Below are 18236 nucleotides of genomic sequence, written 5' to 3'. Positions count from 1 at the left end.
AAAGTCCTTGTTCTAATTCTTGACTAAAACTACACACCTTATATTTATTATTATGATTATAATAAGATTCATACATTCATACAGTAACAGAGTAGTATTATGTTCAGTTATAATTCTAAGCTAAATGTATACATTACATTACATTACATTTAAGTCATTTAGCAGATCCCATAACAACAATACTCGCTTATTTTGTCACATGTTATGACTTGCTCACTTACACAACCTGTGCAACCAGTCCCTTTGTGATCAAGTTAACGTTAATTGTCATGAATCTTGCCCTCAAGGCAGAACTGAGCGATTTGCGCTAGATGTCCCTGCTGCAAAGTCCAAAGAGTTTGGCTATATCTAAAAATGAATGGAAAAAAAGTGCTTTAAGGTTCGACATTAAGTTTAGCAGTCCGGTTAAGGTTAGGTTTACGGTTAGGGTTAGGTTTCAAATCTGATTTTATGACTTTGTGGCTGTGCCCGCTGGTGCCCAGCTGCCTCCAGGGCAAGATTCACGACAAGAAATGCTTACCAGACCCCCTTTGATTTCACAGGAAACGAAACATAGAGAATCGATTTGCAGAAGTGCAGTTTTCATTACATTAGCAACTACTTCCACCCCTGTGGCTATATAAGCTGTATAATTTCATAAGGGTTGGGAAAGAACCACGACGCACACAGCAAGACACAAGAGGTAAGACATTTGAGAATCAGAATGTCATCTCTGGAAAAGCCTAATTAACTATTGTCCTCAGTGATGCATAAACAATACTGTTTGATTGTAATAGATATACTTGATAGTCTCTTGTACACATACATTTACTTTATGTATAGAAAATGAACTGCGTTAAAAATCAACTGAATGTGATATGATTTCTTATGAATACAACGCATGTAGTGGAATAGCACAGTGCAATGTAGCCTGTATGACTCAGTTGTCTTATTGGACGCTGGTATTTGACATGAAGCAGTAGATTTTTAGCAGATACAGCACTACATGTATTTGTGTGTAGAATACAATTATGCTACTGGTGGTTGTTATTGTTGGGGAAGATGGTATAATATATAACGCTAACTTTAGACATTAAAGCTTTATGCCAATGGTGTTGCTCAAGACGTTGTGAGGTGGTCATATTTCACCATGAAACACAGAGAATCTCATTGCGGATAACAGTGGGAGGCCGTTCCTTCTCTTGCTAGAACAAAAGCGATACCTACCGAGCCGACCTGGTAGCGACGAACCTGACGTTTCTACTTGTCGAATCGCAATGATTGTCAGTCAGTGTCAAAACAACTTTTGCAAATCTCGTCAGTGTCAGACAACTTGACTTGGAGCCAATCAGAGAGTACGAACCCCTAGGTGAGGGGGCCAACAGAAGTGACAACAGGAAAAGGAGGGCATTTTCTCCGTACATCCACGGTTAAATGTCATGAACCAGTCACACTTCATATACAGTGCTGTGAAAAAACACTCTCTACTTTTGCATATATTTTTTTTATCATCTTCAACTATAACCCAATATGAAATAAAGGGAAACTGAGTGAACAAGTAACCCAATAATTACATACTTATTTTATTTATTTAATAAACAAAAGCAATGCCCCTGTGTTAGAAAAATAATAACTGGTTGTGCCACCTTTACCTGCAATGACTCCAACCAAACGCTTCCTGTACTTTTTGATCAGTCTCTCACATTGCTGTGGAGGAATGTTGCACTCTCTTTGATCAGTCTCTCACATTGCTGTGGAGGAATGTTGCACTCTCTTTGATCAGTCTCTCACATTGCTGTGGAGGAATGTTGCACGCTCTTTCCATGCAGAATTCATTTTTGATTTATTTAACCTTTCTTTATTTAACGGACTAAGTCCGTTTTTAAGATCAAATTCTTATTTACAATGACGGCCTACACCGGCCAAACCCCGACGTCGCTGGGCCAATTGTGCGCCGCCCTACGGGACTCCCAATCACAGCAGGTTGGGATACAGCCAGGGATCGAACACTGTGATGCAGTGCCTTAGACCGCTGAGCCACTCAGGATGCCAAATGTTCCTATTGTTCTATTGCTTGTCTGTTTGTCAGTTTCCAAGCTGGTTGGTGAAAATGCAGAGTCGTGGAATCACTCTGTGGCTGCTGTTGCTTCTCCATGTTCCTGGACTGGACTCTGCAACATGGAATCTATTCGGTGAGTTCCATTTAGCCTGGTTTGTACTGTGTTGTCAACTCCTACCGTCATTGTCATGCCAAAGGCCAAAGGCCATGGTCATACAACACAAACAGATCTGGGACCAGGGTAAGTTCAGTTGGACAATGAAATCTGACATTATCCTATCACTTCATCACAATTAAGTCATGTTAGTTTGAGAACGTCAATGACCTGATGTTTTTATAGTAGTAGACTTTCCAATGAATCAGGCATCGGCCATTCAAGTAGTGTACTCCTCAAATTCCTGTCACAATTACTCCAACACACGTTTGTTTTTGAATGACATTGTTAGTAGGACAATGACCTGATGTTTTTACAGTAGACTTTACAAGGAATCAGGAATAGTGTAGGGGTTGGGTCCCAAAGACCCTCCCCATTATTGATTAAGGGGACCTTAAGATTCCTATGTTTTGCTGCAGGCCTTATAATAGATACGGTTGCTATGTCTCTAAAAACTCTGCCACTATACGTTGCAAAATAATCTATATTAGTCTTTGTGGTTAAGCCCTGGCTGTTGTGAGAGTGTGCTTGCAGGCTGGGTCTGAGTCTATATTAGTCTTTGTGGTTAAGCCCTGGCTGTTGTGAGAGTGTGCTTGCAGGCTGGGTCTGAGTCTATATTAGTCTGTGTGGTTAAGCCCTGGCTGTTGTGAGAGTGTGCTTGCAGGCTGGGTCTGAGCCAGACCGAAACTAGATAAAGAGAAGTGACCACTGTCTGGTTTTGACATTTTGATCTTGTGTGACAGTGGACAATTGTAATAAATTCAGAGAAGCTACTGTACTAGGTGGCCTTATAAGGTAACCTCAGCTTATTGATACACACATACATTGATGTAGGTGATCATACCACTAGGGAGTGATCACATGTATAAAATCAGCTGCGCCCTTAAGTGGGGTGCAGAACTTACTCTCAAACATGCCTGCTGTGTTTTCGTTGTCAACTTCTATCTGCAATTGCATTAAATAAAGGTTTGATTGATTTACTTAAAGAAGATATTGTCTGAGTGCTGAATTCACCAATAAACCAAAGATTGACAAGGGACAAGGAACCTCCCCCGAGACAATAGGCCAATCATGTCGTGTTCTCCTCAAGTTCCTGTTTGCAAAACACAAACAAGTTGGTTCATGCTTTGTACTGCCGCCTAATACTAATGTTAGCAAACAGCAAAGTTGCATAAATCCGTTGTCAGTTGAAGCTCATCAGTCCAATTTTTAAACTGACTAACTTAAATCCTCACCCTCTCTGTGCTCACAGGTAAGTCCTCGACAGAGCCCACACAGGAGGGCGAGGTGAGGCTGGTGGGGGGTAAGCATGACACAGAGGGTCGAGTGGAGGTGTACCACGAGGGGAAATGGGGGACCATCTGTGACGATGGCTGGGACCTGGCCGAGGCTCAGGTGGTGTGCCGTCAGCTGAAGTTCCCTGGCGTTGTATCTGCTGTCACTGGAGGGACTTATGGAGAGGGTGAGTATCTTACAAGGGTCATGTTCATTAGGCACCAAATGGAAGAAAATGGACTGAAACAGGGAGAGAATACCTGGGGCGTATTCACTAGGCACAACCTGGAAGAATAAAACAGTGTAACACAGAGTCAAATGGGTAGGCACTATCAGATCTTGTGCAATAAGGAACACTCATTTTCAAATCAAATCACATTTTATTGGTCACATACATATTATTAGCAGATGTTATTGCGGGTGTAGTGAAATGCTTGTGCTTCTAGCTCCGACATTTCAGTAATATTTAAGTAATTACACAACATATACCCAAGACACATAAATGTAAGTAGGAATGAATTAAGACTATATACATAAGGACAAGCGGAACGGACGAAAATACAGTAGAATAGTATAGAAAAAAGTATATACATATGAGATGAGTAATGCCAGATATGTAAATATTACTAAACTGACTAGTGTTCCGTTCCTTAACGTGGTCAATGATTTCTAGTCTATGGCTATAGGCAGCAGCCTCTAATGTGCTAGTGATGGCTGTTTAACAGTCTGATGGCCATGAGATGGAAGTTGTTTTTCAGTCTCTCGGTCCCAGCTTTGATGCACCTGTACTGACCTCACCTTCTGCATGATAGGGCTGTGATCAGGCAGTGGTTCGGGTGGTTGATGTTATTAATGATCTTTTTGACCTTCCAGTGACATGGGGTTCTGTAGGTGTCCTGGAGGGCGGGTAGTTTGCCCCCGGTAATTCGTTGGGCAGACCACACCACCCCCTGGAGAGCCTACAGCACCCGATGCAGTTCCGAACCAGGCGGTGATACAGCCCGTCAGGAAGCTTTCAATTGTTCATCTGTAAAAATATGTGAGGGTTTTAGGTGACAAGCCAAATTTCTTCAGCCTCCTGAAGTTAAAGAGGCTCTGTTGCGCCTTCTTCACCACACTGTCTGTGTGGGTGGTCTATTTCAGTTTGCCAGTGATGTGTACGCCGAGGAACTTGAAGTTTTCCACCTTCTCCACTGCTGTCCTGTCGATGTAGATAGGGAGGTGCACCCTCTGCTGTTTCTTGAAGTCAACAATAATCTCCTTTGTTTTGTTGACATTGAGTGAGAGGTTGTTTTCCAGGCACCACACTCCCAGAGCCCTCACCTCCTCCCTGTAGGCTGTCTCGTCATCGTTGGTAATCAAGTGTTCTACTGTGTCATTTGCAAATTTGATGATTGAGTTGGAGGCATGCTTGGCCACGCAGTCATGGGTGAACAGGGAGTACAGGGTGGGCTAAGCATGCACCCTTGTGGGGCCCCAGTGATGAGGATCAGTGGAGTGGAGTGGAGGTGATGTTTCCTACCTTCACCACCTTGGGGCAGCCCGTCAAGAAGTCCAGGACCCAGTTGCACAAGGTGGGGTTCAGACCCAGGGCCTCAAGCTTAATGTTGAGCTTGGAGGGTACTATGGTGTTGAATGCTGAGCTATAGTCAATAAACATCATTCTTACATAGCTATTCCTCTTGTCCAGATGGGATAGGGCAGTGTGCAAAGTGATGGCGATTGCATCGTGTGTGGATCTATTGGGGAAGTAAGCAAATTTTAAGTGGGTTTAGGGTGGCAGGTAAGGTAGAGGTGATATGATCCTTGACTAATCTCTCAAAGCACTTCATGATGACAGAAGTGAGCGCTACAGGGCGATGGTCATTAAGATCAGTTATCTTTGCCTTCTTGGGAACAGGAACAATGGTGACCATCTTGAAGCATGTGGGGACAGCAGACTGGGATAGGGAGAGATTGAATATGTCTGTAAACGCACCAGCCAGCTGGTCTGCACATGCTCTGAGGACACGGCCAGGGATGCCGTCTAGACCGGCAGCCTTGCGAGGGTTAACACGTTTAAATGTTTTACTCACATCGGCCACGGAGAAGGTGAGCCCACAGTCCTTCATGTTCTGTCAGCACAATAATTTGAAACCTTTTGCTACAGTTTGTCTGATGAATATGACTCATTACATGACTTTGCCACCAGGACGCAGTGGAAAAAAACAAATATTAGTCGCATTGTCAATAACTCTGAATCCCAAATCAAACCTCAGCAACCCCCTAGCCCCTAGCGATTTTTGTAAAAGTATGAGAGGATTGAATAAGCGTTAGCAATATGACGACAACGAATTTGGGATTCTTGGAAGGAGCAAGTTCAAATAGGTAGTGATTTGTGTGAATGGCAGGCAGCACCAGAAGAAAGAGTCAACTAACTTACTTTAATACACCACAACATAATATTTTTCTTATTTCTGCACATGATTTTGCTCCTTGTTTATCCTCTGTTTGGTATCCAAGGGTCGGGTTCAATCTGGTTGGATGATATGGACTGCAAAGGAACCGAGAAGTCCCTGTCCAGCTGTTCTTTCAAGGGCTGGGCGTTGACCGACTGTTCCCACAAGGAGGACGCAGGGGTCGTTTGTGCGAGAGGTACATTACTACACTGTGGGTGAATCTCAATAGTGTTTCCCCTGATTCCTTGGCTCCTCTCTTCTCGTCTCCTTCTGAAAAGTCTCCACGCCTCCGTGGGAAAACATCAGAGAGAAGTGAGGAGAGCATTGGTGGATAAGATCCAATGCTCTCCCTGATTCCCTCTGATGTTTTTAGGTGATTTGAGAGGATTCAAGGAATTGAATAAAATACATTTCAGATTCACTCTGTGTGTCTGCAGCCCCTGTCTGACCAAAAGTTATGGAAGAAACAGACATTTTAACCCATAACAACTACACAAGGTTATTTTCCTGGTTAAATAAAGGGATGAATGAATACATGTTGTTAAACTTCACCGAAACAGCCCTACATATTCCTACTCATCATGTACAGTCCTAATCACGTGTATTCCTCATACTGTACAGGCACAGATTTGACCAGTGACACAGTACATTTCCTGGACCACAGTCTGGGCCTGTCAGATGACCTGGGCGAGCTGTTTGACCGTGGGGATGACTGTGACTTCCTCATCACAATCCAGAGCCCCACAGGAAACAGAGATGGGGAGGGAAAGTTGGAAGTGGAGGAGAGGAACATCTGCACCCACAAACTGATCCTCTCTCTCTACCCACACTTCAACATCACCAACGGGTCCAGTAACCTCTCCCTGGAGATGAGTCAAGCCTGCAGCCCCTGTGTCACCAGCTTCATCAGGTACTAGTCTATGACCCTTAACAGGTGCTATTTAGATACACTTTATGTTTATTGGTTAAATACATACACAAGAATCCAAATGTGTCAGATGATTTTAGACCTCAAAAGTCTGTCGAGATGAATCCACGTCTCCTTGCATCAATTGTGTAGCTCCTGGGTGCCTTACTTAAAGCACAGTTTTACTCTAGGTCCAACACCACTTGCTGAAGTTCCTTTTTAGCTATGGTATCTCCTAAAATTTTTTGAATACAAGTTAATTTATTTAAATGTCCTTGCTCTGGTTCTCTAGGTACCTTTACACCCGCAAGATCGACGTGACCGTTTCCTCTGCCCAGTGCCTCCACAAGCTGGCCTCAAAGTTTGGGGTGAAACGTCTGATGCAGGACACCGGCAGGCTCTTCACCGTACTCCTCCCTGAGGACCCCTCCTTCTACACCCAGGTCTCCCTGTACCAGTACTCCGTCCAGACTGGGGACCTGCTGCTTCAGGAGAACTGCCTCCAGTACCTGGCCTGGAACTGCGAGGCTCTGATCAATTCCCCGGCCTGGAGTGACCTCTCCACAGACTTCCTGATGGCCCTCTTGGCGCGGTCTGACCTCGTGGTACCGGACGAGGGGTTCCTCCTGCAAGCTCTGGAGAGTTGGATCATAGAGAAGGGTGACTTGACCGGCACTGAGAGCCAGGCGGCCCTGTTAGGCCACATCCGCTTCCCGATGATCCCTGCCGAGAAGCTCTACGATCTGCAGTTCACCTCAGAGCTCTACAGGAGCCACGAGAAGCTCTATCGTGTCAACATGCTCAGAGGCTTCCAGTTCAACGCCTTGTCGTTCGACACTCTGAGGAAGCACAAAAGCAGTGAGAGTGAAGAAGAGCATGATTACCATCCCAGGATCTACACTGCTGAGCCATGGAGCGTCACCATCAACTCAACCAGCAAAGAGCCACCTCGCCAAGCTATGCAATATGATTACAACAGGCGCTACAATAACTACCAACCTTATTACCCCACGCCAGAATATGGCAAGTCATTCACAACACCAAACCACAATAGTGTGATTTACCAGACCAAGGAAACCAACCCCATCAGTTGGTCAGCAAGAGTCTTTAAGAACCAACGAGAATGTTCCAGGTGTATTTCCTTCCCCACTGCCAGTCTCTCTCTCCAAAGCAGCCTCAGACAAAACCAGACCAACAGTGTTCACTTCAGCAACCGACTGCTCCTAACATGTGAGGGCAGGTATGTGTTTCACGTCCAGGACTTCAAGAACGACATGGCCCAGATCCCTACTAACAGCAGTCTGGCCCTGTCCTACCCCTGTCCTGAAGGCCAGTATGACTTTCGCTTTGTGGTGAGACCAGAATACATCTGATAGCACTGCCTGGCACAGATGCAATAATGCTCCTAACACACATCCACAAATCTAATAATGCCAATCAATTGCTAATTTATTTTATTCAAGAGTTTGAAATTATGGTAATGTGGTTTTAGAAATATGTGACTGATTTGATCATAACCCTTTGTTGATTTGCTGAAAGCATATCAACATGTAGCACTGCTCTTACTTAAGTATTAATCAAAAACTATAACATCTCTGCTTGCACTTGAATAAAGGCATTTGAACATGCAGGGCTGTGGATGATGTTTTTTCCCCCAAATGGCGGCTAGTTCTTCCCATAGAAATAGCTAGAGGTCTCTTGTGCCCAAAAGCCTGTTTTGCCATGGCTAACGCCATTGAAGACTGTCACCATTTTGAAGTTGTCTACTGGGTGGGACTTCATATGGGTTAAGGAAGGATCACATAATTCCAATCGGGTCATCAGGAGGGATCATCCAATTAATTATAGTTCTGAGCAAAAATGTCCATAACTGCAGGCGGTAGTAAATCTCCAACCTTGCCTTTATACCTGTTCAAACCACACACTGCATGTGGCAGGATGCACCCTTTCAGTTTGTTTGCCAAATAGTAATAGTAGAAGAAAACTGACTACTTCAAAATGGAGATGGCCTCAATGGTGCTGTCCGTGCGCTCACAGACGCCATAATAGGACAGATTCAAAGATCTGATGTCTATCTAGTTCTACTGTGCTTCTCTGTACAGTACTTACCCTCCTCTAAAAGCCCACATGAACCATGTCTATCTAGTTCTACTGTGTTTCTCTGTACAGTACTTACCCTCCTCAAAGCCCTCATGAACCATGTCTATCTAGGTCTACTGTGTTTCTCTGTGTAGTACTTACCATCCTCTAAAAGCCCTCATGAACCATGTCTATCTAGGTCTACTGTGCTTCTCTGTGTAGTACTTACCCTCTAAAAGCCCTCATGAACCATGTCTATCTAGTTCTACTGTGTTTCTCTGTATAGTACTTACCCTCTAAAAGCCCTCATGAACCATGTCTATCTAGTTCTACTGTGTTTCTCTGTATAGTACTTACCCTCCTCTAAAAGCCCTCATGAACCATGTCTATCTAGGTCTACTGTGTTTCTCTGTATAGTACTTACCCTCCTCTAAAAGCCCTCATGAACCATGTCTATCTAGTTCTACTGTTTCTCTGTGTAGTACTTACCCTCCTCTAAAAGCCCTCATGAACCATGTCTATCTAGGTCTACTGTGTTTCTCTGTATAGTACTTACCCTCCTCTAAAAGCCCACATGAACCATGTCTATCTAGGTCTACTGTGTTTCTCTGTACAGTACTTACCCTCCTCTAAAAGCCCTCATGAACCATGTCTATCTAGGTCTACTGTGTTTCTCTGTACAGTACTTACCCTCCTCTAAAAGCCCTCATGAACCATGTCTATTATTCCTCCACTAGATGGGGTCATTCCTTCAATCATATTCAGTTGTAAATACTCCTTGTGGAGGCTGAATTGGGTTAACAATCCCGTCGTCCTCGTATTGTGTCTAGTCCCCGCGTCCTCCAGGTCACCCTGTCCCGTCCTGGCTAAAGGCCCAATGTGCGCAAGTGTGACAGTAGGCGTGTGAACAGCCTTTGCAGATGTATTTCTTACACCTGCAGCACACCGTGTGTGTCTTAGAGCCCTTCTTGGGTGGGCAGAGCTGACACCTCTTCCTCTTACTGCGGGGCAGCGGCCGTGCCAGCGGCAGGGCCCTCGCGCTGTTGATCACGAGGCGCCGCCGCCGCCGTAGCACTCTGTAGGACTTTGACAAGCGCTGACGCCGCTTCCGTGCGGGGCAGATGCTGCCTTCTTTGGATCAGCGGCTTCACAAGTCCCTTTCCCAGCTGCTCGAGGAACACCCTGCGCTTGTTCCGCTTGCGAGGCATCCAGTCAGGCTTGATATGACAAAGGCGTTGTAGGAGGACATGTCCAGGATGTTGTGGAAGACGACCAGGGGCCAGCGGGCAGTCATCCGTCTGCAGCTGTATGTGCCGACCACCTTGTCTAGGTGGCTGCCAGTGCTGCTACAGCCGCTGCTTGTACCGCTGCTACGGCAGCACTACCTCTCTATAGACATATAAGCACATGCGCACACACGCGCATGCGCAAGCACAGTACCTCTGAACGGGACCAATTGCTCGTCCACCGTCACGTCGGGCCCCGGGTTGTAGAGGGCCGACAGCCGCGCCTCCCACAGGTCCCAGACCTCCCGTATGGCTGCGAGTTTGTCCGTGGCGAGTCTGGCGGTTCTCGACTGGCGGTCATCGAATCGCAGCAGCCTCGAGTACCTGTGAAAGACCTTGAGCGTTCGCCCGTCGTTCTGTTCCTCTGGCGGGTCGATGAAATCACAGAAGCTTGCACTTGCATGCCTGTACATCCTCAATGGGCGTTTTGCAATGCAGACGTTGTGTTTTCTGTCTGGTGTAAACGGTTCTGTTGCAAAACGTTTTGTAACAGAATCTGCTTGACGATTCACCCGCGGGGATGACACCACTCTGATCCCTGAGGACTGGAGTTTCCCATCCTTGCTCTAGGCCTGAAGATGACTGACTTGTTAAACGAAATGTTCTACATGACATTATCCAACGCCTCACATACTTGACATTTTAAACTGTACTCACTAATTCAGATTTTGGTGCTATTTATCTCGCAGATAGGTTGTTAATTCTATAAATGAGATGTTATTTCTATTATTTTGACATATGCTGATAGCTGTGTTACCAACAATTTAACAACCACGTGAGTATAGGAACCTCGTATAAAATAGGTTAGTTACTGTTAAACATCAATACCGCATTGTGATTTTAAAAAGTGTATTGGCACCGTTCTACTTCAACCACTGATGCAGTATGGTAAGACAGAATGGTTGTGGGTGTTAGACAGCACTACATCATGAGCAGCTGCTTGACCTTTTAGAGAAATGTACCTTTACTCAATTACTGTTTGTTAGTAAAGGGGTGTGATGACATGCAACACGCTTCCCTGAGGATAGTTCCTGTTGAGTTTATGGAAAAGTGAAGACTTTATTTGTGGTATATTCTCTAAAATGATTGAGTGAGGACTTTGCTGTTGAGGGAGCAAGCTCTGTTGGTAGAGCATGGTGCTAAAGCCTGACATCTTGGGTCTGTAATAGATTCTATTACAATGTTCTCTCAGATCACTTAACACCCTGAAACTGATGTCTGACTATTGTACCAGAAATTGATTATTTCAGTAGTTAAACCATGTCTCTTATTTTGTAGTGATCAGGGCAAAGGTGGTTGGCGTGAAAGCTGTGTCTGGTAACACCAACTATGATGTCAAACAGATCGAGGTATGATCAGCCTTTTTATTAAGTGGTTGTTCCTTCCTGCACTGAAACATTGAAGCCCCCTGAACCCCAGTCTGACAGCTGGTCCCAATTTGAACCCAACCCTTAAATGATTGAAGATCTGGATAGGTATAAGCAGTGTAATTGTGGAGCTTCCACCATGAATAAAAAGGGGTTATTTATAGAAATGAGTCATGCCTTTAGCACTGAGCAAGAGGCATGTTTCAGTCAACCCTCCTACCAGTCCTAGACAATGGTGACATCATCTATATGAATTCAGATGCCACTTCATTAAAGCAGTTTATCATAGTGCACTGCTCTTTATTATGGGCGACAGGTCTAGTACTCAACGCTACATTCTCAACTAGGAAGTTGGTCCTGTTTGTCACGTAGGTTGACGCGTTGCAATATGTTAATGTATTAATCCCTTTATGAAAACCTCACTAAAAGCATTACTAACCTTTAGACATGAGTTACCACACCTGGGATAAAGGATGAATAACTGGAAATTTCCTTCGGTCTTTACTCCGTTAGGTAAATATATTATTTTTGTGCCTTGTCGTAAAACTGTCTGCTGCATCTCGGGCAATTCAAAGTGTTGAGGACCTTATTACTGAATGTTTGTTTATGGCTGCTTCTGTTCTGCTTGTATTTTGATGTGTAATTCAGGGCTCCTCTGTGAAAGAGACCAGTGAGGTTAAGTTGTCCCTACATGCCATATAGAACAAACTATATATGTAGATGTTTGACGGATACTTTCTCTCCTTGTAATTGGCTAGATGTTCAAAGGTCCTAACCAGGATATCCACGTCATCTCCACTGGAGGCCCGTGTCGCGCCTTTCTGGGAATCAACAAGGAGTATCTCTTCACAGGTGCAGTCCTCACTAGGGTACCCAGGTTCCATTACCAGCACTGGTTAGAAATGTTTACAGCTTCATGACCTACTATTGACTTCATCTTGTATAAGAAAACAAGTGTTTTAGAAATTACGTTCTCTACACTTAGAATTACTTACAAATAACTAATGCATTATTTATGAATAGCTCCGGGCTGCATCGGTACTTTTTCAGGTTGCAGTTTCCCCCAGGGACAGATCTAGGCTTATCTCCCACAATTCTAACCATATGTGGAAAGAAACTAATCCAAGTAGTGTTGAAGGCCAGCTTTACCCTACACCACATTTTCCCGACACCACATATTGATGTCTCCTTTGTCTGCAGGCAGGCTGAATACTGATGGAACAATGCATGTAATAATGTGTGACTTCATTCAGCCCTGGTGGGCTTTGAGTGACACACAAATGAGGAGGTTGTCTCTGCGCTACCAAAGCGGCTGTGATTGCACGATGTGTTAATATTACGATATGTTTTGTTGTATATTTACACAGCAGACTTAGCACTCTGGTCACCATTGTCAAATGCAAGAGCTACACCATGTGGGTAATTATCAGTCAGTGATCTTGTTCTTTCTCTCCCTTCTCTGATCCACAGATCATCCGCTGCACTTCCCTTCCCTGTCCAATCAGCACCTCAGATGAGTGCCTGTGGATGGACATTGGCCAAAGCGGACCCTGGGACAATAACATTGCCTGTATCAAGGGGGATGATGGATCCTGTGCCTGGTAAAAGGGGGTGGCACCGCCCAAGTAGTTTCTGGATATTGATGACCCCTAAACTTTACAGGCCATCTACTCACAGGAAAAAAAGCTACCAACTCAAATAATTATGATTAAATTAATCTAGGAAGTAGTTTCTAACAATTACAAGACCTATATTGACTTGTCAATTTGTTGTCAGAGGACAGGTTGCAGGAAATGGTCAATGTGAAAGAGGGCAACAATCTTATGAAAATGTCACTTGTTGTAAAAGTACAATAAAAATGAACTACAAATAAAGCACTTCAAGTACTCATTTCTTGCGCCATTCATTTGCTTGTTTCTAAACTGGAAGCAAAGGCATTATTGAACATGGTCCTGGAATAGTTTGTCTAAACCAGGGCTTCAGCTTTAATGTCATTGACCAAATGAAACAACTCATTGTTTCTTCCTTGCTTTATAAGATTATATTCAGTTGGCTGAACATTCAGCTGTTTTCAAGTACTAGTCAGCACTAGCAACAACTGCATTTTCTGACTTGCTAACTGGAAGTACAGTGCATTCGGGGGAATTATTCCGGCCACATGTTCAGTTACAGCCTTATTCTAAAATTGCTTAAATACAAGTTTTTCCTCAGTCTACACACTAACCCATAATGGCAAAGCAAAAAAGGGTCATATTATATTTAACTAAATCAAATCAAATTTATATAGCCCTTCGTACATCAGCTGATATCTCAAAGTGCTGTACAGAAACCCAGCCTAAAACCCCAAACGGCAAGCAATGCAGGTGTAGAAGCACGGTGGCTAGGTAACTCCCTAGAAAGGCCAAAACCTAGGAAGAAACCTAAAATCTTGTTTTCAGACTGTTTGCTTTGAGAAACATTTGTGCTTGGGTGCATCCTGTCTTGGATCATGATTATTCTACAATTTCATGAGTCCACCTACGGTAAATTAAATTGATTTGGAAAGGCATTTAGATCCCACCGTTGACTGCGCAAAAAAACAAGCCATGAGGTTTGAATTGTCGGAGCTCAAAGGATTGAGGCACAGCTGTGGGGAAGGTTAACAAAAAAGGTCTGCAGCCTCTGGTCCCCAAGAGCATAACCTCCCTCACAGGAAGTCTGAAACCACTAAGAGGTTATTCATAGAGCTGGCACACTGCACAATTGGGGGAGAAGGGCATTGGTCAGGGAGGTGACCAAGAACCCGATGGACACTGACAGAGCTAATTCCGACTAGCACGTGAACGTGGCACTAGACAGTACTCTGATCTTGTATATATTATTTAGGGTTAGGAGACTCAGCCAGAATAAATAGTGTTGAGGTCCTTTACACACAAAATATTGGGAAATAAAAATCCTGAAAGTTGACATTTAATTTATTAAATATTGGAAGATGACGTGTACAATAGGTAAATGAGAAAGTTGTTTGTATAAGGGAATTGTAAATATAAATGACACATGTTTAAGATCTATTTTGCCTTATGATTGCTCGAGACCAAATTGAAATCAGTAATAAGGCAGCAAACCGATCATTGTCCCTCCCGCGGGACAGTTGAGCTAACGTAGGCTAATGCGATTAGCATGAGGTTATCAGTAACAAGAACATTTCCCAGGACATTGACATCTGATATTTGCAGAAAGCTTAAATTATTGTTAATCTAACTGCACTGTCCAATTTACAGTAGCTATTACAGTGAAATAATACCATGGTATTGTTTGAAGAGTGAACAGTTATGAACTTAAAGTTATTAATAAACCACTTAGGTACATTACGGCAGTCTTGATACAAAATTGAGCAGAAATGCAATGGTTCATTGGATAAGTCTAAAACGGAGGTTCCGGACCGCGGACCCTTCGCCGGAAGCTCCGGAACGGGAACCGGGAAGCTCCGGACCGTGAACCGTCGCCGGACGTACTGGGCTGGGAAGTCGTACTGGAGACCTGGTGCGAATAGCCGGCATCACTTGTACCGGAACTTTAACACACTTCTCAGGATGAGTACGGAGAGCTGACTCAGGTGGCTTTAAATCGATAACACGCTCCTTAGGGCAAATGTTGTGCGTCCTCCACCAATTCAGTAACTCTCTCATTTCTCTCTCCTCCACAATCTCCCTCAACTCACTGACAGTTTCTGGTTCACCCCCCTCAACTTTCACCGCCCACTCCTTGCTCAATCTGTCCCAATTTTCCTCCTCGGTCTCTGACTCACCCCTCAGCGTCGCTGACCACTCCGTGTGCCTCCTCCCAATTTTTTTTCAGGCTGTCTCTCGGGCTTCCGTTGTGGCCGCGAACCCCGGTGTTGTCGTTGTTTTTCCCTCGCTGCCTCCGCCTGCTTCCATGGCAGGCTTCTGTCTCCTGCCATAATCTCATCCCACGTCCAGGATGTCCTCCACTCCTGGCTTTCCTCCTGGGCACGCTGCTTGGTCCGTTGTTTTTGGGATCTTCTGTCGCGATCGTTATAAGGAGAGGACCAAGATGCAGCGTGGTATGTTTCCATCCTTTTTATTTGGAAGCGAAACTCAAAGGAAAAAACAATAAAGCGAAAAAAACTTGTGGTGAAGCTCAAAGTCGTGCTCACAGGCAATTATACCTAGACAAGATCCCACAAAGCACAATGGGGAAATGGCTGCCTAAATATGATCCCCAATCAGAGACAACGATAAACAGCTTCCTCTGATTGGGAACCATACCAGGCCAACATAGATCATTAATCACCTAGATAACCCACCCTAGTCACTGTCAAACCCCAACCAACATAGAGAGCTGTTTATTCTCTATGACAGTTGACTTACTGAAATTCAGTAGACGTGTCCCTCAGACCTTTGCTGTATCAGGTATCTTCCTCCGGGCACCTGCGCCACCACTGCGCCACAAGTGTTCCCTCACAGACCTTCACTGACGCCAAGATTTTGGAGGAAATTGAAGTGACACCTGAAGTCAATTTGAAATGAATCACTCTTTATTATCACAATCAGAGAGGTTCACAAACTCAATCCAAGCTTGATGAAAACTAAGGCATTCCCTTTCAGTCCTTATATAATGCTACACAAACAAGTCATAAGCATGATTGACATTATTCATTATCTCTTGTTAACATTGCTTCCTGCATGTGACTGACTGATACCTCACGATGATTATTCTCTCAAAGCTAGGACCTTGAAACCAAGATGCTCCTTTTAGTTCCCAGAGCAATGTTCTGGAAGTACTGACAGTTGGTCTGAGGAAGAGGTCACAGTCACCTGCACAAACCAAGATAGAGTGAGAGGAGATGCTGTGAACAATTCGAGGCCATCTCTTCAGACAATAAAACTTTCCCTCACAATGTGCTGCATCTCAATCACCGCATCCGCCACTGGCAGCCTTCTGCATCTGCGGTGGAAGGTGGCTGAGCTACAGCGGTGTTTGTCGGACCGTGAGACATCCTGAAAATCGGTCTTCTCACAAAAATATAGTGTATGACCCCTGTATGGAAAGGCAAGACTCTCACGAAACATGTACATGTCAGTGTCTTAATGAAACAACAAGGAGGAAGCAGAATAATCTGTTTTACTTACCTGCTGCATCGGATGGGTACAGTAGTCCTAACATGACAACAACAAACCCTGAACTTTCATATACATGCATAACTGACCAAGTTATGAAAGATAAGCATTTTAACTCTGTAAAGTGAGTGTGGAATAGGTGAACAACAATAACAAACCACAACGATGACAAACCACCTGGTACTGACAACTTGGATGGAAAATTACTGAGGATGGTAGCGGACTATATTGTCACTCCTATTTGCCATTTCTTCAATCTTAGCCTGCAGAAAAGAGTCCCCCAGAACTGTAGGGAAGCAAAAGTTATTCTGCTGTCACGTTCGTTGTATGGAGGAGACCAAGGCGCAGCGAGGTAAGCGTACAATCTTCTTTAATAAAGAAAGAACACCGAACAAAACAAACCGTGAAGCAAATATGAGTAGTGCAGACAGGCAACTAAACATAGAATAAGAACCCACAAATACCCTAGACAAAATGGCTACCTAAATATGGTCCCCAATCAGAGACAACGATAAACAGCTGCTTCTGATTGGGAACCAATTCAGGCCACCATTGAATCAAAGTGGTTTAATTTGGTCAATGTCATTACATAGCTAAAGCCCTGGTTTAGACCCAAACTACTAAAGGGCCACATTCAGTAGACAAATGTTGAATGTTGCTGATAGAAATGCCATTAGAGCCGACATGATTCCTTTCTTCCTGTCAGAGCAGACAGTTTGTTATTCATCTGAACTTTCTACATTGTGCGCTGTTGAACACACCCCAGGATTTAGGATGGCATTTTTCAGGAACTGTTCTATTTCGAAACAACCACATGGGCCAACAACACAGAACCATTCTGGGTTTCAATAACACCTTTTGTTCGTTTAAAAAACTTGTAACAAATGAACGGCAGAAGAAATTAACACTTGGAGCACTATAATTCATTTGTAGTTTATTTTATTGCATTTTTAGAAGTGACCAGTAAGCACTTTTATTTAATATAAATCATAATATATTTTTTTAATTAATTGCAGGCATCTTTAAATAGCAAAGCAAATGGCCTGTAAAGTATAAGGTGTACAGTATATTGGTGTACAGGGCACTCAAGTCCTCCCAGGGCTGATTATAGCCACACAGTGTTACATACATCCTTCCAGTCGCATCCTTCCATACATCCTTCCAGTTTGTTGCTTTCAGGGGGAAAAAATCTCCTGGGGTAACTTTATAGCAGAAGAAAAAAAATGACCTCACCACTCTGGGACCTGTGGTGCCACCTCTTTGACCAATCAGATTCACAGAAATTACAGGTCGTGCAGAGTGCGCTCTAATTTATATAGACATGTGCCATCCTCTTCCCACTGGTATTATTTTAGCAAACAGTAAAATAACTAAGCAAAAAGTCTTTAAAGAAATGTTGTAGCAACCTACACCTCAACGTTAGAGATCTGACCTGCTGTATCAGTCTGATCAACTGTAGGCCTCTATACACCCTGTCCCATCTGGCCAGGGGACACAAAGTGGTGGTAACAATGTTGTAGCAGCCTACACCTCAACATTAGTGATCTGACATGCTGTATCAGTCTGATCAAC

General features: G+C 44.0%; 2 protein-coding genes across 2 annotated transcripts; both read left to right on the top strand.

Moving 5' to 3' along the window:
• The first annotated feature begins 330 nt into the window (after nucleotides 1-330).
• Nucleotides 331-8440, top strand: LOC118372800 (galectin-3-binding protein A-like). The gene is made up of 6 exons (XM_052519627.1): nucleotides 331-682; nucleotides 2069-2171; nucleotides 3445-3654; nucleotides 5970-6101; nucleotides 6527-6815; nucleotides 7105-8440. The coding sequence occupies exons 2-6, from the start codon at nucleotides 2090-2092 to the stop codon at nucleotides 8183-8185; spliced, it is 1794 nt and encodes a 597-aa protein (XP_052375587.1). The 5' UTR covers nucleotides 331-682; nucleotides 2069-2089; the 3' UTR covers nucleotides 8186-8440.
• A 2635-nt stretch (nucleotides 8441-11075) lies between these two features.
• On the top strand, nucleotides 11076-12878 carry LOC127930347 (metalloproteinase inhibitor 2-like). The gene is made up of 4 exons (XM_052520022.1): nucleotides 11076-11081; nucleotides 11431-11526; nucleotides 12303-12396; nucleotides 12745-12878. The coding sequence occupies exons 1-4, from the start codon at nucleotides 11076-11078 to the stop codon at nucleotides 12876-12878; spliced, it is 330 nt and encodes a 109-aa protein (XP_052375982.1).
• The last annotated feature ends 5358 nt before the right edge of the window (nucleotides 12879-18236 follow it).

The sequence above is a fragment of the Oncorhynchus keta genome, chromosome 5 (genome assembly GCF_023373465.1).
Source record: "Oncorhynchus keta strain PuntledgeMale-10-30-2019 chromosome 5, Oket_V2, whole genome shotgun sequence".
NCBI classification, from domain to species: Eukaryota; Metazoa; Chordata; class Actinopteri; order Salmoniformes; family Salmonidae; genus Oncorhynchus; species Oncorhynchus keta.
Note: the sequence above shows the minus strand (reverse complement) of the source record. Positions and strands in the feature narration are given on the sequence as shown.